The 27,403-nt window shown below is 37.3% G+C and overlaps 1 protein-coding gene across 1 annotated transcript; it reads right to left on the reverse strand.

Moving 5' to 3' along the window:
• Positions 1-16,251: 16,251 nt before the first annotated feature.
• LOC133824243 (tropinone reductase homolog At5g06060-like) lies at positions 16,252-18,726 on the reverse strand. The gene is made up of 5 exons (XM_062257107.1): positions 18,518-18,726; positions 18,221-18,428; positions 17,918-18,134; positions 17,710-17,816; positions 16,252-16,637 (listed from the first exon to the last, which is right to left on the reverse strand). The coding sequence occupies exons 1-5, from the start codon at positions 18,595-18,597 to the stop codon at positions 16,455-16,457; spliced, it is 795 nt and encodes a 264-aa protein (XP_062113091.1). The 5' UTR covers positions 18,598-18,726; the 3' UTR covers positions 16,252-16,454.
• Between the last annotated feature and the right edge of the window lie 8,677 nt (positions 18,727-27,403).

Raw genomic sequence — 27,403 nt, forward strand, 5'->3', positions numbered from 1 at the left:
ATATATTATTAATTATGCATATATTAATGAGGTTGATTAACGTTCTTCGGTTGTCTAAATCGATGTCGATTTTTCTTCTTAGCTACATATGTATAATTAAATATTTTGTTACCAACCACACGATCAACCATATTCATTAATGAATGCTTCGAATAATCGACACATTCTTTTTACTCCTAAGACCAAGTCCAATCTACAGTGAAAACGACCCTTTTATAAGTTCATATTAAGGATGGCAAAATAGGGCGGGGCCCCGACCCGACCCGACGGGGCATCTTTGCCCCGGTAAAAACGGGGCGCCCCGCCCCGCTATGAATTTAAGCAGGGCGGGGCAGCCCCGAACCGCTAGGAATTTAAACGGGGTGGGGCCGCCCCGTCTCAATTTTTTTTTTTTATACTCTAATTTAATTCTCTCATGCTACTTATATACATAGTACGTAAAATTGACATTTTATATGTGGTTTAGAATATTTTAATTATAAATATTGAAAAATATGTTTTATATAATTCATCATTATTCTTGTATTTATTTTGTAAATGTTAAAATAAAAAAACAAAATATAATATTTGATGGTGTAGTTGATACCAAGTGTAAAATATAAAGATTACAATAAAAAAATAATATTTAGGAGTAGGAAAAATTCTAAAATTATAATTTAATGTTTTTTTTTAAAAAAAAGAAGTTAAATGGGGCAAATGGGGCGGGGCAGACCCGCCCCGATTAAGCCGGGGCGGGGCGGGGCAAAATTTTCGCGGGGCAGGGCGGGGCAGAAACGGGGCGGGGCAGACCCGCCCCATTTACATCCCTAGTTCATATTCTAAGAGGATTTTTGGCCTTTGCACTCTTAGTTTGCAAAAATATAGATATTATACTTTTTTTTAATTTTATAAAAAACAAATTACAAATTTATGGAAAAAAAAATTCTGTAGCTAACAAAACTTTATTAATAATAAAATTATGGTTTAAACTAATTTTTGTATAAAAATATGGGAAAATAAAAATCATAACTTAAGAATTTTAATAAAAAAAAAAAACCACAAAATAGATTTCTCTTTAAAAATCCATATTTTTACACAGATTTTATAAAAATTCATATTTTTCCAAAGATTTTATAAAAAGCCACAAAACCTGTAATTTTCTCTACATTTAAAGTAGTGAATAGACCTATTCATTTATATTTTTTGAAAATAACCAATTATACACATCTTTATATTTTTAAGAAATTTTATTCTATTTGTATCGTTTTTCTTTTATTTAATCCTAATTCTTTAATTTTTCTATTTTCTCTGATGGTTGGAGATGAAAAAAAATAATAATACAAAATTTACACGGAAAATTTTTATTTTTACACAAAGTGACTAAATTTGACAATTTTTTTTACATTTTTACGTTTAGACGGATAATTTTACATTTTTACCATTTTTATTTTTCTTTTATAATTTGTCTTTTTAAAAAATATGGTATAATTATTCATTATCATGTTTTACAGGATTTTTAATATATTTTATTTTGTTACATAGTCTCTCTCTTGTCTACTCTAATTACATTCATATCTTTTTTTTTTTTTCCATTTTTTTTATTATCATCACACTCTCTCCTACACTCATTACACTCATCTACTTTAATTATTATTCTTTATCATTTTTTTTCTTGCTACAATCACATCATCATCTTTTTTTTATTATTAATTGGTAGAAGTGTAGAATGTAATTTAATAAAATAATATTTGAGTGTAAAAGGAAGACAATTGTACCTATACCCCATACTCCATCATCTTTAATCATGACACTCCATCATTTTCTTTTTCTACACATTTAATTATTTTTTTCATTTTCTTTTCTGGCACTTTATCCTATACCCAATACTCATTTTAGTTGTTATTCTTTTTTCTTCATTTTCCGAAGATTAATATATTTTTTTATCTTATATTCTTCATGATAGTCACTGCTCAATGATTATTTTCTTGAACATTACCTTATATCCAATATCCATTTTAGTTGTTGTTCTTCTTCTCTATTTTCTATCTTCTTCTTCTTTCTTTTTTCTAGAGATCAATATATGTATTTTTTTTATCTCATACTCTTTAGAATGCTTACTGCTCAATGAAGCTCTTGTTCTCCTTCTCCTTTTGCAAATAAATATATGGTTGTCGTTTTGTTGGTTTTAAGTTTATGTTGTGTTTTTTGGTAGTTGTTTTAATATTGCATGTTGTTAACCAGATTATCTTTGTGTCGTTTATTGTTTTTTGTTAATGTTTCTCTTAAATATTTTTTTTTATTTCAGCATAGCATTGTCATTTTGATATTATAAAGGTATATTTCTTTTCTTATTTTTAGATGTTTTGTGGTTATTTGGTTGTTTTCTGTTTTTAAGTTTGTTTTGTTTATCTTTGGATTTTCTGTCTCTAGTATATATTATTAAAAAAAAAAACTATCATCAACACAAAGCAACATAAACTCTCTCTCTCTCCATCTCTTTCTTTCATTCTTTTTTCTTATTATTCTTCTTCAAATTTTTACAGCGACAACACCATCACCATTAGAGACCGTTGTTGAATTGATGTTGATTTTGTGTTGATATTGCGTTGTCTACGTGTCTGTGCAAGTTGTATGCTAGGATAATTGACAACAACGTCAACACAACATGCCAACAACCCAAAAGCAACCATGTTTTAGATTTTTTGTTGTTGTCAGGTCTAGATCGCCGACAGCTATGATGTTTTGACGTTGCTGCTTTCTCAGATCGAGATCAGGTTGTAGTTGTGTCTTTTTCCATATTGAGATTTGTTGTCATTGTGATGTTGCTTTTCAGATCTAGATTGTCTGTAGTTGGGGTGTTGTTTCAGATTGAAATGCTTTGTAGTTTTGTTGTTGTTTGAAATCGAAATCGTTGTGGGTCATCTGAGATAGGTATGGTATGTGGTTTTGCTGTTGTTTGAGGTTGAGTTTGGATGTTGTTTCAGGTAGCAATCACTGTGGGTGTCGCTTGAGAGAGGATGAGTTGCACCCTGCGAGAGAAAGAGAAAGAAAAAAAGCAAGTAGTATTTTTGTAATTTTGAAATTTTGTTTAGTACAAATGTAAAAAATTTCGTGCTACAGTAAAAATAATATTTTTTTTATTACTTTTTGGTTATTTAAAAAAAATCCCCGAAACAAGAGAAAATTGCGTCTCACAACTTATAAATAATTTAATGTACATATTTAACGTCAAAACTTTTAATTACAAAAACGTTTTTATACAGCATATACAAATAATACATACTGATATGATATACGAATTGTCAACACTAAAATAATTATTTAATTCTTTCTTTTCTCTATCTTCTCCATAACTTCAAAATAAAATTCTGGCCACACCGTTGATCATTGGGCTCAAGAGTGGTACCATCGCAACCTACTCTTCAAGGTGATCATTTTAATTTGTTGGAAGCATATTTTTATCGTTGTCACCGAAATCAAAAGTAACAATTTGGTTGCTTATAAATACCAATTAGATACTGATTAGTTACCTTTTTACAAAAATCTTTATTTTAGCTAATTAACTCCAAGCTTATTTTCAAATTTTGGTTAATTGACTTATGTTATGAATGAAAAGTAACTTTTTAGGAGTAACTCCAAGTTTATATTATGAAAAAAGTAACTAGTTGATATCATTCTCTAATAAGCTATACATGGTAACTTGAAATTATAGAAGTAATTTTTTATTCTATATGATGACTAATTAGTTTCTAAAATAGAGTGGAAGGTAATGTAAAAATATCTTAAATAATAAGACATGTAAATTACATGAGTGACTAAAAAAGTCTATTAAAAGTTACCATGTATTATGCTAAATTAATTTTTATTAATAAACTATATGGTAACTTATTATACTATATGACAACTCCTTAGTTTCTAAAATAAGTTTGAAGGTTACCAAAATGTATCTTAAATAATAAGATATCATAATATAACTTAAGAATAACTAATTGGTATACTAAAATGTCTGCAAATAAGTTTTGGACGTAACCAAAAGTTACTGAAATAATATAATCTAAAAATAAAGTTTTTAATAAAAAAAAGTGACAAATTGGTAACTCATTACCATTATAAGTAACCAAAAGGTTACTTTTGAAAACCTTGGAAAACAGAAAATTCAGAATTTCGGCAATGTTTCAAACTCAAGTATATTATTTTTTGATTATGTGGCAATGTATTTTTGTAAATAAAGTTTTGTAGGTGATTTTGTAATTATTTTATGTTATATGTAAAAAAAATTATACACATTTGAATTCGAGCCCAGAAAATATAAGGTACCATTATGGGCTTTGGGTGGGCCATAAGCGTGTATATATTTAGAAATCTTTAGCATAGGTTTTAAAAAGTTGTATTTGTTATTCAATGAATTATTTTATATAATCTGTTTTTTTCATACGGTGCCAGTTTTTCTTTTTTCAATAATAGGTGGAACAAAACTAAGAAAAATATGTGCGAAAAAGTAAAATGAGATTACAAAGATATAAACTGCTAACAAATAAAATGTGATATATTTGGACTGTTTCCATGGCAAATCAATAGCATTTTTTGTGTCTGAATAATAGAATGTTTACCACATCTTTTCAATCTTCGAGTTCACATTGATCGTCTCTAATTTTGGAATCTCGCCTAAAAGAGTGGAATCTCGTTTCTTTACTTCTTTTAACTTAAATCAATATTTTTCATAATTTAAAGTTACTCTCTCAGATATTTTTTAAAAAGTATTGTTTTTTAAAACTTAATATATATATATATATGTATATATATTAATATGGGTTTTCCATACACCTTAAGTTTTAAAAAGTTAATAAAAAAAAACCATAATTAATATGGTTTCTTTTGTAATTAACTTTTAATTTTTCCCATAATCTCACAATATATGTTAACTTTACCCTTTCAAACCCAAGAAAAGAAATTCAAGAAACCAATAACTTTTCTAAAAGTTATATGATGGTCTTTGCATTCTTTTATCATCACAATAATTTTTTTTTGTAAAATTTATCAATGATTATCACATAACCTAAAACAAACAAGGAGAATGATCATATACAATGATAAATACATGTAATAGATCTTAAAACCTCATTAATGATCATATGCAAAAAATGGATGCATAGAATTGTAACTGGTTACACTGTTTTGTCCAATTTTTAAGCTTGAATGCCTAATTATTGCATAAATTCGATTGATACACAAATTTAATACATAAACACTCCAACATATGTATGGAAACACATTACAGCAATGAAACTATTATGGCTTTTTTTTTTTTTTTTTATACATGCTTGTTTTTTTTTTTGCACAGATTTGCTTTTCAAGAACACAAACTATATCAATACACTTTAAAACACATAAAATCAACTTTAGAAACCAAAACTGTAACTAGTGACAAAAAAAACTTATTTATGTTAATTTTTTTCCTATAATTGTTTTTCATTTTGAAATGGATTTAGTTACATTAATGCATCATCATGGAGGTATATGGACATATTTCAATGAATATATGGACTGCACTCTTGCTATTTTACAGCTTCCAAATAATTGCTTACCCTACACCATATAAATCTTATTGTTTATTAATTTAATGCATAGAAACAGCTAAATCCAGTTACAACAGAAGCAGGAAAACTCAAACTGAAAAATAAAAATTTGTGTAACCAGTTACAGACATCAGAGAAAAATATATATATATATATATATTCAAAGATCAGCCAAAAACTAGTTAGCTCTAATACTCAATATTCTATGAAATTCTTACATAATCTTTTATGTTTTATGTAACTGGTTACTATTGAACCCTATCAATACTATGTGTACCAAGTTATTGAAATATTGAGAAGTTTCTTGGTCAATACACATGAAACCTTAAGAAGCTGTAACTAGTTATTGTGCAATGTTTGAAATCAGTTACAAAGCATTGTAACCAATTACTAAGTCATATTTGTAACCAGTCACAAAGCATCCTACCTAATTCGTTAAATGTATACAATAAGTATTTCTTGGATAAACAAGAAGATAAAAAAAAAAAAAAAAATCACAAGACAATTGTTTGGGAATGAAAATACTATATAATAATTGTAACCGATTAACTATAAATAGTCACAAAGTCTATACACTAAAAAAATAAACCAACACAATTTGCAATAAAACTATAACCAATTACAAAATGAGCATTAGTGTTAATTTTACCCAAGGTTTTGCTACTTCAGGTCTTTTAAATGAAATGAAAGGAAATTGTAACTAGTTACAAATCTGTACACTAAAAATTAAATCAACATTGCTTGCAAGGTACTAAACTAAGTGAAGTTTTACATTACAAACACATAAAAAAAATCTAAATATATTGACATTTTCATAACATAATAAAATTAAAGCACATAAACCTAAAACTGATGACCCTTCTTCTTTTTCTTCTCTTATCTTTGTCTGAATCTTTAGGATTAGTAGCATATCCCAACTTATTCTTCTGTTAGAATATTTTTATACGATATATTAAAATTAATTTGTTACAACTAATTGACTTCTTATTCATTTAATATATCAAAACTAATGGTCAACATTTATCTGTTAAACCCAATTTGAATTTCCTAACTAAATGGAGGGAATATCTCAATTAAGTTGAGATGATATCTCAACCTCTGTAACTGTGGCAGAGACTCCGATGGTAGGTCTCACTCTATAAATATAGACTATCAGTCCTCAAGCTCACTGTTCATATTCTGTCTTTCAGTAACTCCATCTAAAAGAGTTAGTGAGAGCTTGGAAGCATGTGTACTCGTTCTAATTTCTGTTTATTTTTCTTTTATAGATCTAAAACTAGATCGAGATTATCAATAACAATGGCTGGAGGTATACATATTCTATCCTCTAAATTTTATGTAACAATTTGTTTATTCCGCATTATGATTGTTATGCATCTAGATTAATTTGTAATCTAACTATTGGTATCACTCGCCTTTTCTATGCCTCTGCCTTGTCATTATACATAAATTGGGTGTGTATATATATATATATAAATATATCTAAATATATTTTTTCGGATTTGTTTGACCGTATACATATATATATATATATATTTTTTTGGTATTTTGATTGTGTTTTTCTTGCCTTTGTTGTTAGGTTTAGGTTGTTTTCTTCATTCCTAACAATTTTGGGCATAAAAACTTATACAATAGGGCTATATACATATACATATATATATATATATATATGTAAATATATTTTTTGTTTCTTCATTTTGGCCGGTCATTTTTTATTCTATTTTGGTATATGGTTTTCTTTTGTTTTTGATCTTAATTTCATTAGAAATATATTATACTTCGTGTTTCTTTTGATTTTGTGTATTATAAACGAGTTTTCTCACAATTGAATCAAGTTTCATCTTTGTTCATACATGTTAATGGCTGAAAATTCTTTTGAAATTAAACTCAGTTTTTTAGTTGTTATTTATGCATTATAACTACATGAATCAATTTAGACATGATTTTATCATTGTTTTGGGCAATTTGAGACTGGGTTTTGAAACCGGGTTAAAATGACCCAGTTGGCTGAAGAAGATGACCAAAATGACATGTTGTTTTTGGTTTTTGCTGGCGAAAAATGACCTATCATTTGATGGGTCATATGATAACAATACGGGGAAAATGACCCCATGGCAGATTTAAAAAAAAAAAAAATTCATAAATTACATTTTTTAATTTATGTTACACCCAAATTTCGAGAATAGGAACTTTGATATCGAAAGTCGGGCTCGTAAAGTGTAAGCTCGAAATAAGCAAATTAGTCATGAGATCAACATTAATGAGAATCAAGTACATATAGTCTCGTCCCATATTAAAACGATGACGTCGTAGGTGGTAAACTCGGAACCACATGATCTCGAAGGTTCGAGCCAAGCTCGAAGTTACAGTGACAGGGGTTCAACACTTGTTTAATTTTCTTGGTCTATTTGTATTAGCATCAGTCAAGAAGGTTCGAGCTTGAATATTGCAAGCTCGGAGGGGACGACCTCGATAAAGATACTTAATGAGATCGAGGGGAGCCGAGCTAGCAAGCTCATGATGATTTGCTCATCTCAAAGATATGTAAGTCGAATGTGTGAGATCGATGGCCAAGTGTGGACGCAGTTACTGTTTAAAAATCCCTATATCTAAGGGATTTGTTGTAATTTGTTAATAAATCCCGACTGAAATGGGATTTATACGCGCATTATATATATATGTATTTAATTGCATTTATTTTGAGATTTGAATCATAACTCCCCGAAATGTGAGGGGAGATATTCTGTAAGCCAGTCTATAAATAGATTGGAGAAATTCATTTGTAAAGGACACAAAAAAATTGGCATTGGGAATACTCTGCTGAATCGCTCCCTAAAAAAGTTTTGAGAGAATTCCCTAGTTGAATAACATCGACTCGTGGACTAGGTAGATTTTAACTGCTGAACCACGTAAAAAGTCGTGTGTTTCCTCTTTATTTTCCTGATTTTGTGTTTAGTGCTCTTCATTTCTAAGTTGACGAAAAACGACATCAACAGTTTGATGCTTTCATTGAGAGCCATTAAACAAGATGTTAGCCTGTTCAATCAGAAAACCTCCTGAGTAATCAATGGCCGCCGCAAACAATCCCAGCACTAGTGGGCGACCATTGCCCCGAATACCAGAGGAGAAAACTCCTCGTACCGAAGACTATCTGTGACGACCTGGAAAGTAGCCCATGGCTGACCTAGGCCCTGAAGAAAGAAGCGATTCATCCGATTCTCAGGGGACACCAGCTCCCAGACCTGATGAAGATCTGTACTACAATCCTGAAAGGTATGTTCCTATTGTGGAACTCGAAAATCGCCAACTGTGAAAGCAGTTGGCAGAGGCGACAAAACGCAATGAGGAATTAGCCAGGCAGGTTGTGGAAGTCCAGGCACCTCCCCGGAGGCCTAGAGGACATCCCCGTGGGAGCACGACCACCAGGAGGGCGGAACAAGCACCACAGCCTAATCAGCCGAGGCCCCAGAGAAGTACCCGGACATAGGCCATTGCCAACCTGACTGCAGAATTACCAACAGGAACGATAATAATCAAGCCCCTCCAGTGGCTTAGAACCCAAATCCTGAAGTTGCAAGAAACATCCTGATGCCTGTCTGGGAAAACTCTGGGCCATCCAGACCCAACAATGGGAGACAGCCGCTGTTGCCCATAAGGCATCCACCGTCACCAATAAGGCACCCCTCACCAGTACAGGAGGTCCCCTGACCTGCACCACGAAGACTGTCTCGCAGTGGCAGTCGGGATGGAAACCGACAGGCCAGACCTGGACGAGGAAATGAATGGGAGGCTACCTAAGAGCACAGAGCTCCTCAACCTTCGGGAAGCCAAATTTCAAGATCACAATCTGCTGGGTTAGGGAGACCGATAGGGGACCCACCCCGAAATTATTGAGCATCACAGCCAGAAAGGGTTGCAAGCTACGCAAGTAGGAGCTCGGACTACACTCAATCCGTAAGAATTTATAATACTGAGCCTAGAAATACAGAAAATTGGGGGAATCATCCTGATTTGCGGGATCACCTGAACCATAACCAGGAACGAGTTGATCCCCCGAACCCTGATCTGCGATACCATCTGACTAGTCGTAAGCAGTCGGCACATAACCCCATGCCAAGACCAGGAGCTAGAATTTTTATTAATGAAAACCAGCCCCATCAAGTCCAGGCTCGACCCTCAATGGATCTGGTCTAGGAAAGGATTGATCAGTTGGAAAGAGCATTTAGGCTCCTGCAAGACGAGCGGAGCAGGGATAAGGCTGAGGAGTCCGAAGAATTACTCGAGCCTTTTGCACTGCATATTTCTAACACTCCATTTCCCCAAGGATTCAGAATACCTCACGTAGCACCATTTGATGGGAACTCAGACCCGTACAGTCATCTGCGCACCTTTAATACCATCATGCGAGCTAGCAATGTTGGCTACGAACTCAGGTGTATGATGTTTCCAGCAACTCTTACGGGACCAGCAAAAAATTGGTTTGAAAAGTTTCGGAGACACTCGATCTCGTCCTGGGATCAATTAGCAAGAGAATTTAAAAAGCAATTCAAGGCTATGGTTGGCATCAGGCCTGAAGCTTCGACCTTAACCAATGTCCGACAACAGCAAGATGAGTCACTAAAGAGTTACCTTACAAGGTTTAACCTAGAAGTGGCCCGAGCCCGAAATGTCGATGATAGTGGCCACCAGATGGCCGTTAGAGTTGGTACTTTACCAGGGAGTCCCATTTGGGAAGATTTACAAAGAAAGCCCATTAGGTCACTAACCGGGTTCAATCGGAAGACCCAGAGGTTTGCCAATGTAGAAGAGGCGAGGTTAGCATTGAACCTGACCTCTCAGCCCATAACTACAACGACAAACGTTAGCTCCGCCTCAATCTCAGCGGCCCCATCAAATTCAAAACCCTTCTAAAAGGAAGAAGAACGAAGGGAATAACCTCGAGGCTGATGGAGGGAAAAAGAAGAAAGGAGATAAATATTTCTCCATTTACACAGTATATACCGAGCTCAACGAGACTCGGGAAAAAATATTTTTGACCAATGAAAATCAGGTCCCGTTCAGACGACACTGGAAGTGGTTTGCTACTTAGATTCAGACTTTGCTGGTTGTGTTGATTCATGTAAATCAACCTCTAGTTACGTGTCTATATTTGCCGGTGGAGCTATATCATGGAGGAGTAACAAACAGACCTTGACTGCTACGTTTACTATGGAAGTTGAGTTCGTTTCATGTTTTGAGGCTACATCGCATGGTGTATGGCTATAGAGTTTCATTTCAAGCCTTAGAGTCGTAGATTCCATATCTAGGCCATTGAGAATGTTTTGTGACAATTCAGCTGTTGTATTCATGGCTAAGAACAACAAAAGTGGTAGTCGAAGCAAGCACATCGACATAAATTACTTAGTCGTGAGAGAATGTGTTAAAGAAAATAAAGTGGTCATTCGACACATTAGCACTGAATTGATGATTGCTGATCCTATGACGAAAGGCTTGCCGCTTCATAAATTCAAGGATCATGTAGTGAACATGAGACTTGGTTCCCTTATGTAAATTTATTGAACAAACTAAAGTTATTATCAATTAAACTCTTACTTTGAAGTTTTCTCATATTTATGCGCATCTTAATTTTATTTGAGAAAATTTTATCTTCATAGGACCGGAATAAACATAGGGTTTATTCTTTTAAGTACATATCCACATAAAATACATTGTTATGTAATAAATATATTGTAATACATGGAAGATAATACTCGACATAAAAAAGACAACATATCACCATGATTCATGTGTTTATTATCTAATAGGGATAATTGTTGAACTTAAGTTATACATTAATTAAATGATGACCAAGTGGGAGAATGTTAGAATATTTTTATACGATATATTAAAATCAATTTGTTACAACTAATTGACTTTTTATTCATTTAATATATCAAAATTAATGGTCAACATTTATCTGTTAAACCCAATTTGAATTTCCTAACTAAATGGAGGGAATATCTCAATTAAGTTGAGAGAATATCTCAATCTCTGTAACTGTGGCAGAGACTCTGATGGTAGGTCTCACTCTATAAATATAGAGTACCGGTCCCCAAGCTCACTACTCATATTCTGTCTTTCAGTAACTCTATCTAAAAGAGTTAGTGGGAGCTTGGAAGCCCGTGTAATCATTCTAATTTCTGTTTATTTTTCTTTTGTAGATCTAAAGCTAGATCGAGATTATCAATAGCAATGGCTGGAGGTATACATATTTGATCCTCTAGATTTTATGTAACAACCTATTTATTCCGAATGAGAACATTAAATGTAATTGTATTTTATTTAAACTCTTTTAGGTTCCCTTGTCAATGTTGACAGTTTTAATGAAAAGCTTTTATCCTTTCGACTAAAATTTTTTATACCTAAACCTTTATTCAATATTAATTACACTTCTGAGTCCAAATGACTCGCTTAACGAGTTAAGCACTATTTTAAACACATAGTCTAATGGTCCTGAATTAGTAGGGCATTACAACTTAGTATAAGAGCTTCCAAGGCTTTGTGGTTCCTAAAGATTGACCAAACATGTGTGCTTGCTGCTAAGGACAAGCTCGACTTACAGTTCATTGGGTATGAGTTGAATACATGTTTAACTATTTAATTGAAATATATATTTCTTTTCTGCATGCTAGAATAGGGAGCATGAAATATATTGATAGGGTCTGGCCCTTGGCTGTTATGAGAATATGAACGATATGCTTATGAGCATTATTGTTGGATGTGAGTATCATAGAGATGTTTATTAGCATTATTGTTTCATGTGAATGTTGTTTTTGAGTTTGACTGTGTGACGGTCTTGAGGTTGTTATCATTGCCTTACAAGCCAGAGTCATCGATTGCAAACGTATTTCGAAATAATGCTTTTGAGGAGGTCAACTAGACTCTGTGGCAAGAATGTAGAGGCGGAGAAATGTTATTGTTGAATCTGAGTCTACTCCTCATGGGGTGGGAGCAGATGCTTACTGATGTGCAAGTTCAATTACAGAGACATAAGGGAGAGATAGGACAGTTGAGGCAACAGATTCTGCCAAAGAATGTTGCTCGACATGCGATTATGCAGATGCTTGGAACCATTGGGTGAGAGGTTCCAGAAGTAATAACCTTCGATATTTCAGGGAGGCCTATATCCACTTAGAGTAGACCCTCCTACAACTTGGCTTTGCACTAAGGTGTTAGGACGTCGTGATCTTGCATAGTGAGACCCTCATTCGACTTGGCCTCGTGATGAGACCCTTCTATGATCTCGCACAGCAATATCCCCTTTTGATGTAGATCTAAGTCGACATACTTGCATCGTGTCTTGGTATGGCGGTTTATGAGATGAGTCAACATAAGGAAAGTATCTTTCACAAATTGAGCCCAAGCACAACACCTTTAGGCAATTTAGGCAAGGTGGTCATGCGTGAGGATCTCAAGGGATATCGCAAGATGGGCTCTTCTGTTGCGTGATAGGCTCGCGCATTGCGGGACAGACTCGCGTATTGTGAGACAATCTCGCACCATGCGAGAGGGTCTTGCGTAATGAGAGATGGGCTTGCACCATGTGACAGGGCCTCGCGTAACGTGAGACGGTTTTCCACCATGTGAGAGGGTCTCGTGTAATACAAAATGGGCTTGTGTTGTACGAGAGGGCCTCACATAATGTGAAAGGGCCTTGCATAATTCGAGAGGGCCTTGCGTAATGTGAGATGGGCTCGCACCATATGAGAGGGCCTTGTGTAATGTGAGAGGGCCTTGCGTAATGCGAGAAGGTCACTACAAGAATAACCAATATCACTAACGGCACTATTACTGACGGCAAAATGTTGTTAGTAAAAGTCATAGTATCACCAACGACATTTCACTGTCGTCAGTAATACTTTTTTCTTTTGGTTAAATAAAATATCACCAACGAAAATTACAACAATGAGGACAATGTCGTCATTGATAAATTTATCAATGACGACATTGTCCTCATTGATGTTTTCTACTGTTTTTGAAAATGAACCGTTAAAGAGGCGGGCTTTTTCCCTCTAAAAAGTATTGCCAACGACTTTGTCGTCAGTAATACTCTGCCACGTCGTCAGTGATGTCCAATCACCAACGACTTTTTCCTCATTGATAGTCGTTGGTGAAAATCATTAAAAACATCTTCTTCAACCCCGAGCCCCCATTTCCCCTTAACCCATTTTCTCAGTTTTTTTTTCAGATCGAAGCTCTCTCCTCCCCTCCCGTCGAACGCCGTCCCCTCCCCTCCCGTCCCCTCCCTCTGTCGTCTCCTCCCTCTTTGCCTCACTCTTGCCTCTCTCCTCAACGAAACAGTAGCCGCTCCTCTCCATCGCTCCATCGGACCCTCGCCGCTCCTCTCCAACCACTGTGAACCCCTCACAGTCGCTCCTCCACTCGGCGCTCATCTCCGACCACCGCGAAACCCCCACAGTCGCTCCTCCACTAGCCGCTCGTCTCCGACCACCGCGAACCCCCCACAGTCGCTCCTCCAAAGAGAGCTCCGGTATATATTTTTGCCTCTGATCTTTGGTGGTTCTCAGCATATATAATATATAATATATAAATGTGTAGACCCAGATGCCTCATGCTTATATATATAACCCAGATGCCTACTGCTGTGTATTGTAGTTTACTAGTTTGGTAATCAAATTTCCAATTTGGACCTTAAACTTCTTCTTTCTCCCTTAATAAAGGAAATGCTGCTAGTTTTTACTCTATTGGTGACTTGTAATTCTGGCTTATATTCGATCATTGTTACAGGAGTTGGCTCATTAACAGCAGAGGAGTTGCAAAAAAAGTAAAGAAGGCTTCTGCTTGTCAAATAAGAGACTGCTGGTAATTATTTCACAATCAAAACCACAACTGTAATTAGACCCTCTTATATATATTTTTAGTCCAGTTATATACTATTCCAGTGTGATTGTCCATAATATTAATGGGATATGATTTTTTTTTTCTTTGAAAGGGAATGGGATAAAATTGTGAAAAGTAATTTTTTTTCGAGTCCCCTATAATTGAATTTCCATCTTTTTATTGTAAAGTTTAATTTTAAAAAGGATTATTATTTAAATAATTAACAATTTAAAAAATTTGATAAAATTAATTTCAGAATTAGTAATTTAAGTAAGAAAATATTATTTCATATTTTCTATAAAAAATAATATTTAATAAAAATAAATAATTAGACAATTAATTTAATAAATCATAAATAATAATTTAAATGATTTAATATTTAATTTTAACATAATAAAATTTTGTGCTAAAAAAAGATTAATAAAATTTTAACAAATGTCTCAGATGCCGCATACTTTTCAGATGATGCCGATACCACAAGGGCAACAATATGGGCAGCAAACATCATCGATGATGCCTACATCACATGGCCAACAAACATCGCCAATGATGCCTACACCACATGGGCAGCAAACATCGCCGATGATGCCAAGTTCGCAGGTGCTGCCCTACTACCCACAGATGCCAAATGTTCCTCAACAACAAATTCCGAGAAATGCTAGTGATGATGACGATGACGATGCTACTACAAATTCTTTTAGTATTTTTATATACGTTTTATGGACTATTGATTATGTATTTATTTATGTTTTATGAACACTTTAGTATTTTATATTTCCATGTATGACTTTTTAAAATTTAATATGAACATTTTTAGTTTGTTATATGTTTTATTTTTAATTAAATTATTTTTTATATTAATTAGTTATAAAAAAATGAAATAATTAATTATTTTTATATTAATTAATAATTTAAAAATAAATAAATAAATAAATAACACTAACGACATAGTCGTCATTGATAATATTATCAATGACGACTAAGTCGTCATTAATAGTTAAAAGCATTAAAAAAAAAGGTTAAATTATCACCAACGACATAGTCGTCATTAATAGTTAAAAGCATTAAAAAAAAAAAAAGGTTAAATTATCACCAACGATATTGTCGTCAGTGATACTTTTTTTTACCAACGACTTGTAAAGTCGTCATTGATATTGACTTTCACCGACGAGGTATCACCAACGACCAATCACTAACGACATGTCGCCATTGATAGCTACTACTGACGAAAGAAGCACCCTTCACTGACGAAATTTGTCCTCGTTGAAGCCTATTTTTCTTGTAGTGGGTCCCGCAAGATGCCCTTGCATGGTGGCGTAATGATGAAGGGAGTGACCTCGGCACGAGGTTTATCTCCTAGGAGGGAGTTTTTGCATAATAAGGGTCTTGCGTGATGCACCTCTCGGGATAAAATGAATTTTTGTGCAATAAAATTTGCATGTTCGCACATTCAACTTCCATGTTCGGAAAATTGAAATAAATAAATTTTGTATACTAGCTAGTGATGAACTATATGTGTTAATTAAGATTATTTAATCATCAAAGAATATATTTTTTATTACTTAATAACCAACAATAATATTTGTGTAAATTTAGAAATTAAATGTATATTCTAGTAATTAGAAGAGGAGTAGAAAAAAAATAGTGGTGTGAAATATAATTTAGTATAAGAATAAAAACATTAAAGTACCCATCATAATTTATATATTTTTGCCAAGTGAAAATTTCATTAAAAAAAAAAATTAAGCAAGAACTTCCACAGCAGGGGCAGCTCCCCAAAGGAAATCCTGCCAATGGCCTTAAAGCAACGCAGTCATTTAGCAAGTACCCAACATATTATTGTAGACAATTTTCCCACTCAAACATATTATTTTTTTTAATGCAAAATTTGCAAGTTGCAAGTTTAAATATTAGTTTAAATCCAAAATCTTGGATGGTACTAGTAGATAGTGGGTTAAATGATGAAATTGAATAATTTAGTGGTAGGGAAGCTAGCTAGGAGGGCCTTTGTGGAATTTGTTAGGGAATAATGGAGCCATTCACCGTAAACCCTCCGTCGACGCAGATAATTTGGCCAGTTATGTAAGAAGCTGCCGGTAGGCAGAAGAATGCCACCATTGAAGCGACGTCGCTTGGTTCTGCAATGCGCCCAATTGGTGTCCGAGTTATGGCTGCCTCCATGAACTCTTCATTGCTCAAAAACTGCCAAAGTAAACAAATTTTGCCAATTAATTCAATACTTATCAACAAAACAATATTTATAACCATTACCATTAAAATGGTGCAAAAAAAAAAAAATCATTTTAGTCAACAGTATTTTAGCTAAATATCAGACTTGATTTATTTTCGAAATAAAATATACTAAGATTAACTCTACACCTGATTTTTGTAATATTTTTTTACTCTTGTTTTATTTAAAATAATTGAATTAATTTATTACGTTTTTATTTTTGAAACTAATAATAATTATAATTTTGATTTTTTTAAAAATTATATTAGCTTAAAAATAACTGAAATTGTATTATTATAATAAAATTATGCTAGGAATAAGTTATGAAAATACAAGATCAGTTTACCCTTGTTTTATAATGGCTAATATAATTCAACGTGACATATAAGATTTAAAAATAAAAGATTATTACTGGTTTAAAAATAACTGAAATTTTAATTATTAAATTAATACAAGGATAAAATTGTCCTATTGATTTTTTTCTTTCACCAAATTCAAGTAGTGGGTAATTTTTTTTTATATATAAAATAGAGATTATTACTAAAATTTTATAAAACAAAAGGGTCAAATTTGGTATTTAGCTAAAACACACGAGACTAAATAGTATATTTCCAAATAAAAATTCCAAAAGCCTCTATAGTAATGTTGATGTATACATAATTGGTCACTACTACTTGGCTCGAGGCCGATTCTTGAGTCAGGTAGCTTCTTATTATAGAGCCATCTGCGAAGAATTATGTATTTATTCACTTTTAGGTATGTTGTCCAATAAGAAAAAGTCACATACTCAGAATGGACTTGGCCTTGGACAAGGATGCTTTTTCCATATATAATTTCATTTGAGTAATGTCATGCATGTCAATCTATGTATATTATTCCTTTAAAAATTTGAAAAAGAATTATTAGGGTAAATAAAATCAGTAGTAAAAAAACAGGCAGATAAAGCAATTGTTTCTTTACGTGGGGGTGGAAAAAGCACAAGAAGGGATTTAACTTGTAGTTCCAATCTAAAGAAATAATGCAAAGAAAATGAAAGAGTGTTACACGTTCAATGAGAGGGGTTCTGGTAACCCAAGGCACAACACAGTTACTTCTTATATTGTCCTTGGCCCACTCACATGCCAAATATTTTGTCAACTGGTTCACTGCAGCTGTAAGTAAATACACAAATATAATATATAATTGGGTTGGATTTATCATTAGCCATTAATAATAACTAGATTTTAACTTAAAATAATTAACTAATGTATACCTTTAGCCATAGCATAAACAGATCCAGTACTGAGTGATACCAAACCAGCAATAGAGGAGATAAAGATTATTGAAGCACTTCCAGAAGCTTTAAGAAAGGGATGAGCAAGTTGACAGAGATTATGAGCAGATTCAAGATTTGTTTTCATTAGGAATGAGAAATCTCCTGGTGTTGACTCTAATGTTGATTTCCATATGTTGGTTCCCACATTATTCACCTACAATAACAAACACATATCACTACTCTTACGACATTCTTTTATTTTTATTTGATTTTAACATGACCAGATCAGTAGTTACTTACTAGAATGTTGAGCTTGCCATTGAATTGAGAGGAGACTTTGTTCATAAGGTCTTTCCGTTCTGACTCGGAAACTAAATCACACACACAGCCAAACACTTGAAATCCCTTCTTCTCCCACTCATTCAAACGCTCATTCAATTGGGCTTCATTTCTGGAGCAAGTGTACACAGTTGCACCAAACCCTGCTAATTCCTCCACAGTAGCATACCTATAGATATCAACTCAACAATTAATCCAATGAATCAACTACTATTAAGGTTAATTAATAAATTTAAACTAGTAGAGATAAAGACTCACCCTATTCCTCTTGTTCCACCGGTCACTAGTGCTGTCGCTCCTTTAAGCGACCATTTTTGTTCTCTGCTATTGCTACCCATTCTTTCCTTCTCTTTTCTCTCTCTCTCTCTCTCTCTGATTTTCTTCTATTAGAACATGAATTGCTGTGTTGCGGATTTGTATATATATACACTAAATTATGGTATTGGTGGATCCAGTTAGGTGCGATTATATTATAATCGGGCGGTTGTTGGGACACTTTATTTATATTAAAGGACAAGAATTAAGATGATGACAAAGGTTATCCATGTGTATGAAGCTCCTTTGTCAAAAAAATTCAAGATAAATTTGAGTATTTATGGCTAGTGTAGGTTACTATATCCAAAAAAAACATCATTATTTAACAACATTATAAAATAATGCTATTATTTGTATGGTTTCCATCTCTCTTCTCTCACTATCTGGTTACCCTTTAATTTTTTTGGAGAGTCATGACAGTCACCACAAAATCATCACCACCACCAAATTTTAAAAAAAAAGAGAATATACTTATTTGGTACCCTGTATTTTATTGAAATATATTTTTGGTACCTTCTAATATAAAAAATACTCATTAGGTACATTCTATTTGTAAAATAAGTAATGTTATACCCAGATTTCGAGCCATGGTGAATATGACATCGAAAGCTGAGTTCGCAATAAATGGTCTCGTGAGGATTAGAGTATGATCTAGGATTGTAAATCGAGCATGCAACGTATGATATATGATCTCGAATGCGGTGACCTCGAAATGATCTCGATCTCGAAAGGTAGCTCCGAGAACACCTTCATCTTCAGGAACTTCGGAGCATGGGTCTTGAGCTCGATGTACTATCTCGAAAGCAATGTTAGCTCGGGAGATGTCAGTGGCTCGCACAATGACATGAAACCTGAGATGCTGAAGCCTTGAAGATACGCTATAACCACCTTGAATGTCTACAAGTATTGTAAACATGAGATGTAATACTCATTTATTGATGTAAATCCCCAAGAATCGTGGGATATTATTTAGTCAGTTATGCATTCCCTGGTCTTCAGGGACGTTTCCTTTTTTATCTGATTAAAGGCATTTAAAGCCATTTATTTTATTCACAAAAGAGTAACTACCCAAAATATGTGGGATAGTATTCTGCATCCTTCTCTATAAATAGAGAAGCCATGCACCATTGTAATGGACCGAAATTCTGATCTTTGAGAGAAAACTCTGGAGAATTCATGCTAAAGAATTTTTCAGAGATCTTAAGATTAATAACAGAGACTCGTGGACTAGGCAGATTTAACTGCTGAACCACGTAAAAAATCGTGTTATTGATTTGTTTGCTCCGTTTGGCCATCGTCATCCATTGTTTTTGTGCTCTTCTTTTATCTGTTGACGAAAAACGGCGTCAACAGTTTGGTGCTTTCATTGAGAGCCTTAAGCATTCATCCCTGAGAGATTCATGGCTGCAAACAATCAGAACACCCCTGAAGAAAATTACCCAAGGCGTCCTGGAAAACAGCCAATGGAGAACTCGGATGCTGATGAAAGGAGTGGGTCCTCTGATTCCCGGGGACCACCTCCACAACCAAGGGATGAGGGCATGTACTACAATCCTGAGCGTTATGTCCCTATTGTAGAATTGGAGAATCGGCAGCTGAAACAGTTGTTGGCAGAAGCCAACAAACGTAACGAGGAGTTGACCAGGATAGCCGCAGAGGCGCAGGTGGCTCAGCCCCCGCCTCCGCGCGAAAACCAAGTCCCTCCTCCAAGGGACGTGCACATTCCTCCCCGGAGGCCCCGTGGACGTCCACGAAAAAATGCTGCCACAAGGAGGCCGACACAACCTCCAGCACCAGCAGAGCCATCTGCTCCTTCTAGGCCTCAGAGGAGTACCCGAGCTCGGGTCCCGCCTAATCCACCTATGGAAGTGCCTGCAGGAACTGAGAACAACCGAGCTCCTGCCGAGGCTCGGACTCAGGTTCCTGGTAGTGTACCGAACGCGACTGACCCATCTCGGGCAAATTCTGGACCCTCTAGGCCGAGGCAAGGGCGACAACCACCATCACCTATACGGTTCCCTCCGTCTCCCATAAGATATCCTTCACCTCCCTGCAGAAACGCTCAACCTGTTCGAGATCAGGATCAAGGGCGTGCAGGGGAAAGACAAGGAAACAGGGAGACGTTCCAGGAGTGGAGAGGCGCACCATCTGAGAGAAGTCAGACGTCTCGATCTCGCACTGCGGAGACAAGGCGACGTAGAAAGGATCCACCACGAAATGACCGATCAATGAGTTTCACCAGTGATGAGTCCGGAGAGACTAGGTCCGTCAGTAAACACGACCGAGGTCGTAAAAATACTGGGAATCGCAAGAGTCATCCTGACCTGCGAAATCATCTGAATCAGAGCAGGGGAAAGGGAGATCAGACAAATCCGGATCTAAGGAATCATCTGAATGGGCATAGAGATCCCTCATGGAGACGCGAGCCTGGGATCGCGATTAATGACTATCAATTCCAGACACCACCTAAGGACCCAATTCAAGAAAGGATTGATCAGCTCGAAAAAGCCTTTAGGCTTTTGAAGAATGAACGAGGGAGTGGTCGATATGAGGACTCTGACGAGGAGCTCGAGCCGTTTGCTCCCAATATTTCTAACACTCAGTTTCCCCAAGGGTTCCGGATTCCTCACGTCCCAGCGTTTGAGGGAAAAACCGACCCATGTAGCCACCTGAGTACATTCAACACTATTATGAGAGCTAGTAACGTGGGTTACGAGCTTAGGTGCATGTTGTTTCCAACATCATTGGCCGGACCTGCCAAGAGTTGGTTCGAGAAGTACAAGAGACACTCGATAACCTCATGGGATTAGTTGTCTAGGGACTTCAAGAAGCAGTTCCGGGCTATGATGGGAGTCAGACCAGAGGCATCCACTTTGACCAACGTCCGACAACAGCCGGGCGAAACACTGAAAAGCTATCTGACAAGATTTAATCTTGAGGTCGCCCGAGCTCGAGATGTGGATGACAGTGGGCACCTAATGGCTATCCGAGCCGGTGTTTTACCCGGGAGTGCCCTTTGGGATGACATGCAAGGGAAACCGGTGAGGTCGATAACCGAGTTTAACAGACGGGCGCAGAGATTTGTCAATGTAGAGGAGGCGAGGTCAACGCTCAAGGCGACCTCGCAAACCGAAACTACAACGATAAACATTAACTCCGCCTCAACCTCGGCTGACCCAGCGGCTTCACAGCCTACCTCAGAGAATCCCTCTAAGAGGAAAAAGAGCGAGGGAAATAACCCCGAGGCTGAAGGAGGAAAGAAAAAGAAAGGAGAAAGGTATTACTCCGTATATAAAGTACACACCGAGCTCAACGAGTCTCGGGAATATATATACCTGGCTAATGAAAACCAGGTCCCCTTCAGGCGTCCGAACCCAATGAGGAATCAAAAGTCCAAGAGGGATTCCAATAAGTATTGCCGTTTTCATAGAGACACCGGACACACAACTGATGAGTGCCGACAGCTGAAGGACAAGATCGAAGGGTTGATCTCGAGAGGTTATTTCCGGCAGTATGTCAAAAACCAGAGTACTGGACAGACTACTGCAAGCCAGAGAGTAGCCGCACTTCCGGCAGCACAGAATAATAACTCCCGATCTCGGGAAGAAGACAGGCCTCCGCCGATAGATGGAGAGGACGTAATAACCATCTTGAGAGGACCTCATCTCGAAGGAGGGGGTAGAAATGCTCAAAAGCGATATGTGAATGAGCTGAAGACAGGGGACGGGTCTCCTTATGAACCCGAACCAAGGGCACCAAAAAGCCAAAGGGTTGAAACTCAACCTATAACCTTCACCGAGGAAGATGCCTCCCATGTCCAGTTCCCTCATCATGATCCACTAGTCATCACCCTGCAGCTTGCCAACAAAAGAGTGCGCCGAGTTCTCATAGACAATGGGAGCTCAGTTAACATTCTCTATAAAGCAACACTAAAGAAAATGGGACTCTCCCTTCGCGACCTGAAGGCTTGTGCAACCACTTTGTACGGCTTTTCTGGAGAAGGAACCGCCTGTATGGGGTCCATCGAACTCCCTGTGACCTTGGGAGACTATCCAGTCTCGGTGACCAAGATGATGGAGTTCATGGTAGTAGAGTTACCATCTGCCTACAATGTATTGCTCGGGAGACCCGCCCTGGTCGGGCTGGGGGCAGTTTCATCTGTAAGGCATTTAGCCCTCAAGTTCCCTACTCCAAGCGGGGTCGGAACATTAAGGGGAGATCAATTGGCAGGGAGAGAGTGCTACAGCTTCTCTTTAAGGGGAAAGAAACAAACGAGCGCTCAAGCACTCGTTATCATACAAAATAAAGATGGGACGGTTTTAGAATCGACGAGGAAATCGATCCAAGGATTGAGGAGAAAGTTGACGTCGAACCGTTGGAAGAGCTCGAAGAAGTTCAGCCCGACGAAGCTGAACCCTCGAAGAAGGTAAAGGTCGGAAAACACCTCCCAGACGAAGCCAAATAGCAATTAATTTGCTTTCTGAAGAAAAACCAGGATGTCTTCGCATGGTCACACTCAGACATGGTGGGGATAAGCCCAAATGTTGCGAGCCACGTATTGAATATAGACAAAAGCTTTCCCCCGAAGCAACAAAAGCGAAGACAGCTGGACGAGGATAGAAAGAAAGCACTAAAGGAGGAAGTTGACAGGCTGAAAGCAAACAATTTCACCAGGGACGCTTTTTACCCTGACTGGGTAGCCAATCCAGTGTTGGTCCCGAAGCCCAATGGGACGTGGAGAACCTGCATTGACTACTCGGACCTCAACAAGGCCTGCCCGAAAGACTGTTTTCCGCTGCCAAGAATTGATCAGCTCGTGGATGCCACGGCGGGGCATGGTCCGATGTCGTTCATGGATGCCTATTCTTGATATAACCAGATTCCCATGCACGCCCCCGACCAAGAGCATACGAGCTTCATCACAGATAAAGGGCTCTACTGCTACAATGTCATGCCATTCGGACTCAAGAATGTCGGAGCCACGTACCAGCGGCTCGTAAACATGATGTTCTCAGAGCAAATAGGGAACAACATGGAAGTTTATGTTGATGACATGCTTGTAAAGTCTCAACTTAACAAGAACCATGTTGATGACCTCGAAGAGTGCTTTGGCGTGCTCAGAAAGTACAACATGAAGTTGAATCCTCAGAAGTGCACTTTTGGGGTGTCTTCAGGAAAATTTATGGGTTTCATTGTCAACTCTCGTGGGATCGAGGCTAATCTCGACAAAATAAAGGCCCTGATCGATATGCCTTCGCCTCGGAAGCATAAAGATGTTCAAAGCTTGACTGGCAGGATGGCAGCTCTGAGCAGGTTCATCTCGAAGTCAACGGACCGCGGTCTCCCATTCTTCAACTTATTGAAAGGAAGTAAGAAGTTCGAATGGACAGATGAGTGCGAGCTAGCCTTTCAGGAGCTCAAAAAGCACTTAGCCGAACCGCCCATCCTATCGAAGCCTGAGACGGGAGAAGTACTATTCCTATACCTCTCAACTACCGAACACGCGATAAGCGCGGTGCTCGTTCGAGAAGAAGAGAGAGTACAGAAACCCGTCTACTATATCAGTAAAAGATTACTGGGGGCAGAGTCAAGATATCCACTGATGGAGAAGCTCGCCCTCAGTCTAATCCACTCATCTCGCAAGCTCCGCCCTTACTTTCAGGCACATCCTATCCATGTACTAACAGATCAACCACTAAGGCAAGTCTTGTCTAAACCAGAGGCGTCTGGTCGACTCCTTAAATGGGCTGTTGAGCTCGGACAGTTCGAGATCACCTACCATCCGAGAACGACCATTAAGGCATAAGCGTTGGCGGATTTTATAGTGGAGTGCACCGGTATAGCCGACGACGAGGTAACAACCACGGCCCACGAGCTGTGGAAACTTTACGTCGACGGATCGTCAAATGAAAATGGAGCGGGGGCAGGAGTTATTCTGATCACTCCTGCAGGGAGCAAATTTCACTCTGCTTTAAGGTTCGGCTTTAAAGCATCTAATAATGAAGCTGAGTACGAGGCTTTACTTGCGGGACTACGAATAGCAAAAGAGCTCAAGGCCAAAGCTATACATTGCTACAGCGACTCCCAGCTCGTGGTTAATCAAATCTTGGGAGAATACCAGGCTCGTGGCACAAAAATGGCAGCTTATCTGGAGAAGGCAAAATTCGCATTAGAGTATTTCGAGTTTTATGCAATCGAACAGGTTCCCCGAGAGCAAAACTCAAATGCAGATGCCTTAGCTCGGCTTGCCACTTCCGCCGAAAATGAAGAGCTGAATGTTGTACCCGTAGAACACCTGTCAGCACCCAGCATTACTGAGCCAGACGAGGAAGATGTGTGTATGATCGAGACAGAGCCGACCTGGATGAGCCCAATAGTTGATTATCTCGAAAATGGAATTCTTCCAAAAGATCGAAATCAGGCTCGGAAACTAATGTATCAACTTCCTCGTTACACCATCCTGGATGGAAGGCTATACAGAAGGGGGTATTCCATGCCGTTGCTCAGATGTGTGACTCCGCCCGAGGCAAAGAAGATTATTGAAGAAATTCATGAAGGGTTCTGCGGAGACCATACCGGGGGGCATAGCCTGTCCAAGAAGATTATACGCCAAGGATATTTCTGGCCAACCATTAAAACGGACTCTTTCGAGTACGTGAAAAAGTGCGACAAATGCCAAAGATTCGCCACGATACCCTGAGCTCCACCTTCCGAACTGACCATGTTGACATCCCCATGGCCTTTCGCGGTATGGGGCATCGACCTCATAGGCTCACTCCCAACTGGCAAAGGAGGAGTAAAATATGCTGTGGTCGCGGTTGATTACTTCACAAAATGGACGGAGGCTGAACCATTGGTGACCATAACTTCGAAAAAGATCCTAGATTTCGTGGTAAAGAACATCGTATGCCGATATGGAGTACCAAGAAAGATTGTATCTGATAACGGAACCCAGTTCGATTGCGACTTATTCACCAACTTTTGTAACAGAACGGTATAATAAAGAGTTTTTCATCAGTGGCTCACCCTCAAGCGAATGATCAGGTCGAAGCCGTTAACAAAACTCTCAAGAGTTCTCTAAAGAAAAAGTTGGAGGAGGCAAAGGGACGTTGGCCCGAGGAATTGCCTCAAGTCCTTTGGGGATATAGGACTACAGCTCGGACATCAACAGGACATACTCCGTTCTCTCTAGCGTACGGCTGCTAGGCGATGTTGCCCATCGAGGTCGAAATTCCAACGATCCGAACTCAGATTTACGATCAAAGTTCCAATCATACTCAGCTCGAAGAAACCCTAGACTTGATTGATGAAAAAAGAGAAGAGGCTCAGCTGAGAAATGCTGCTTACCAGCAACGAACCACAAGATATTTCAATAAGAGGGTTCGAGATCGAAAGTTCGGAGTGGGAGACCTGATTTTGAGACGAGTATTCTTGGCAACCCGAGATCCAGCAGCTGGGGTGCTCGGGCCGAACTGGGAAGGACCATACTAGATAGAATCAGTCATCCGACCTGGCGTATACAAACTTGCGAGATTAGATGGGAGCCTGATACCTCGAGCATGGAATGGCGAACACCTTAGACCTTATTATCAATAGTATAGGAAAAGTGTTGCCTGTAACCATGATTTTCTATCTATGTTAGTTTGTTTTTGAATTTCATCAAATGAAAGGTCTACTTTGTTTCACATGTAATTTATTTTTATTTTTGAAATCTCTCTTAATTTAATAACCTATGGTCACACTCATAGGATATTAAGGGGGCATCATTGGTATACATACCACCAGCTTAAAAAAAAAAAAAAAAAGTATTTGGATATAACCAAATACACGAGCTTAGATAGTTCGGACTTAACCGAGCGAGCTTAGATAGTTCGGACTTAACCGAGTTATCAAAAACATTAAGTATTTGGAAATAACCAAGTACGCGGGCTTAGATAGTTAGGACATAACCGAGCGAGCTTAGATAGTTCGGACTTAACCGAGTTATCAAAAACATTAAGTATTTGGAAATAACCAAGTACGCGGGCTTAGATATTTCGGACATAACCGAGCGAGCTTAGATAGTTCGGACTTAACCGAGTTATCAAAAACATTAAGTATTTGGAAATAACCAAGTACGCGGGCTTAGATAGTTCGGACATAACCGAACTACCAAAAACCTAAAACGTTTGGAGTTAACCAGATGTGCAAACACAACAGGTTTGGAACAAACCAGCCAAGTTATCGATCGATGATAAATGGGAGCCTAAACCTATTGCGAGATAAGTCAAAATCGAGGCTGGAATATCTTAGAAAAATAGTTTCGAACTCTTAACCTCGGAGCCAAAATACTGAGGATGAGGAAAAGTGACTAAAATAAAAGATATAACCAAATCATTCATATTACATGCCATATAAGTACTTTTCAGTTCATGGTTAAAGTAATGTCCGACCTTGATAAATAACGAGGTTGGAAGCGGATAATTCGAATAAACTATGCATGAATGCATCGAATTTCGAGCCTAAATCTAAACTATGTTTGTATGAATTAAATAAACATAACTAGCTCATCAATGTAAGAATATGCAAAATATTTCGAGCCGAGAAATGTAAAGCATATAAAAGGAGTAGTTAAAGAAATTGTGTCAGCCCCGTGGGCACAAATTTAAATAGTTACAGGAATGAGGGGACGCAGCCCCGATAACTGATTTCTCCGAGATCGGATTTAAGGGAGAGGAGTATCCTTGGCCTTCTCAGCATCAGTATCACCAGACCCTCCAGGACGAATAGCATGGCTATCCTGCTGGGCCGCCTCTCGAGCAGCTACCCTTGCCTCGAGACGGGCATTCC

The sequence above is a fragment of the Humulus lupulus genome, chromosome 3 (genome assembly GCF_963169125.1).
Source record: "Humulus lupulus chromosome 3, drHumLupu1.1, whole genome shotgun sequence".
In the NCBI taxonomy this organism is placed as follows: Eukaryota; Viridiplantae; Streptophyta; class Magnoliopsida; order Rosales; family Cannabaceae; genus Humulus; species Humulus lupulus.

Excerpts from the sequence above, each read along its gene's own strand:
- LOC133824243 (XM_062257107.1), bottom strand. The coding sequence starts at position 18,597 with ATGGGTAGCAATAGCAGAGAACAAAAATGGTCGCTTAAAGGAGCGACA. Across the intron at positions 18,429-18,517 it reads GGTGGAACAAGAGGAATAGG|GTATGCTACTGTGGAGGAAT; the intron begins GTGAGTCTTTAT and ends TGATATCTATAG. Across the intron at positions 17,817-17,917 it reads TGTTTATGCTATGGCTAAAG|CTGCAGTGAACCAGTTGACA; the intron begins GTATACATTAGT and ends ATTTACTTACAG.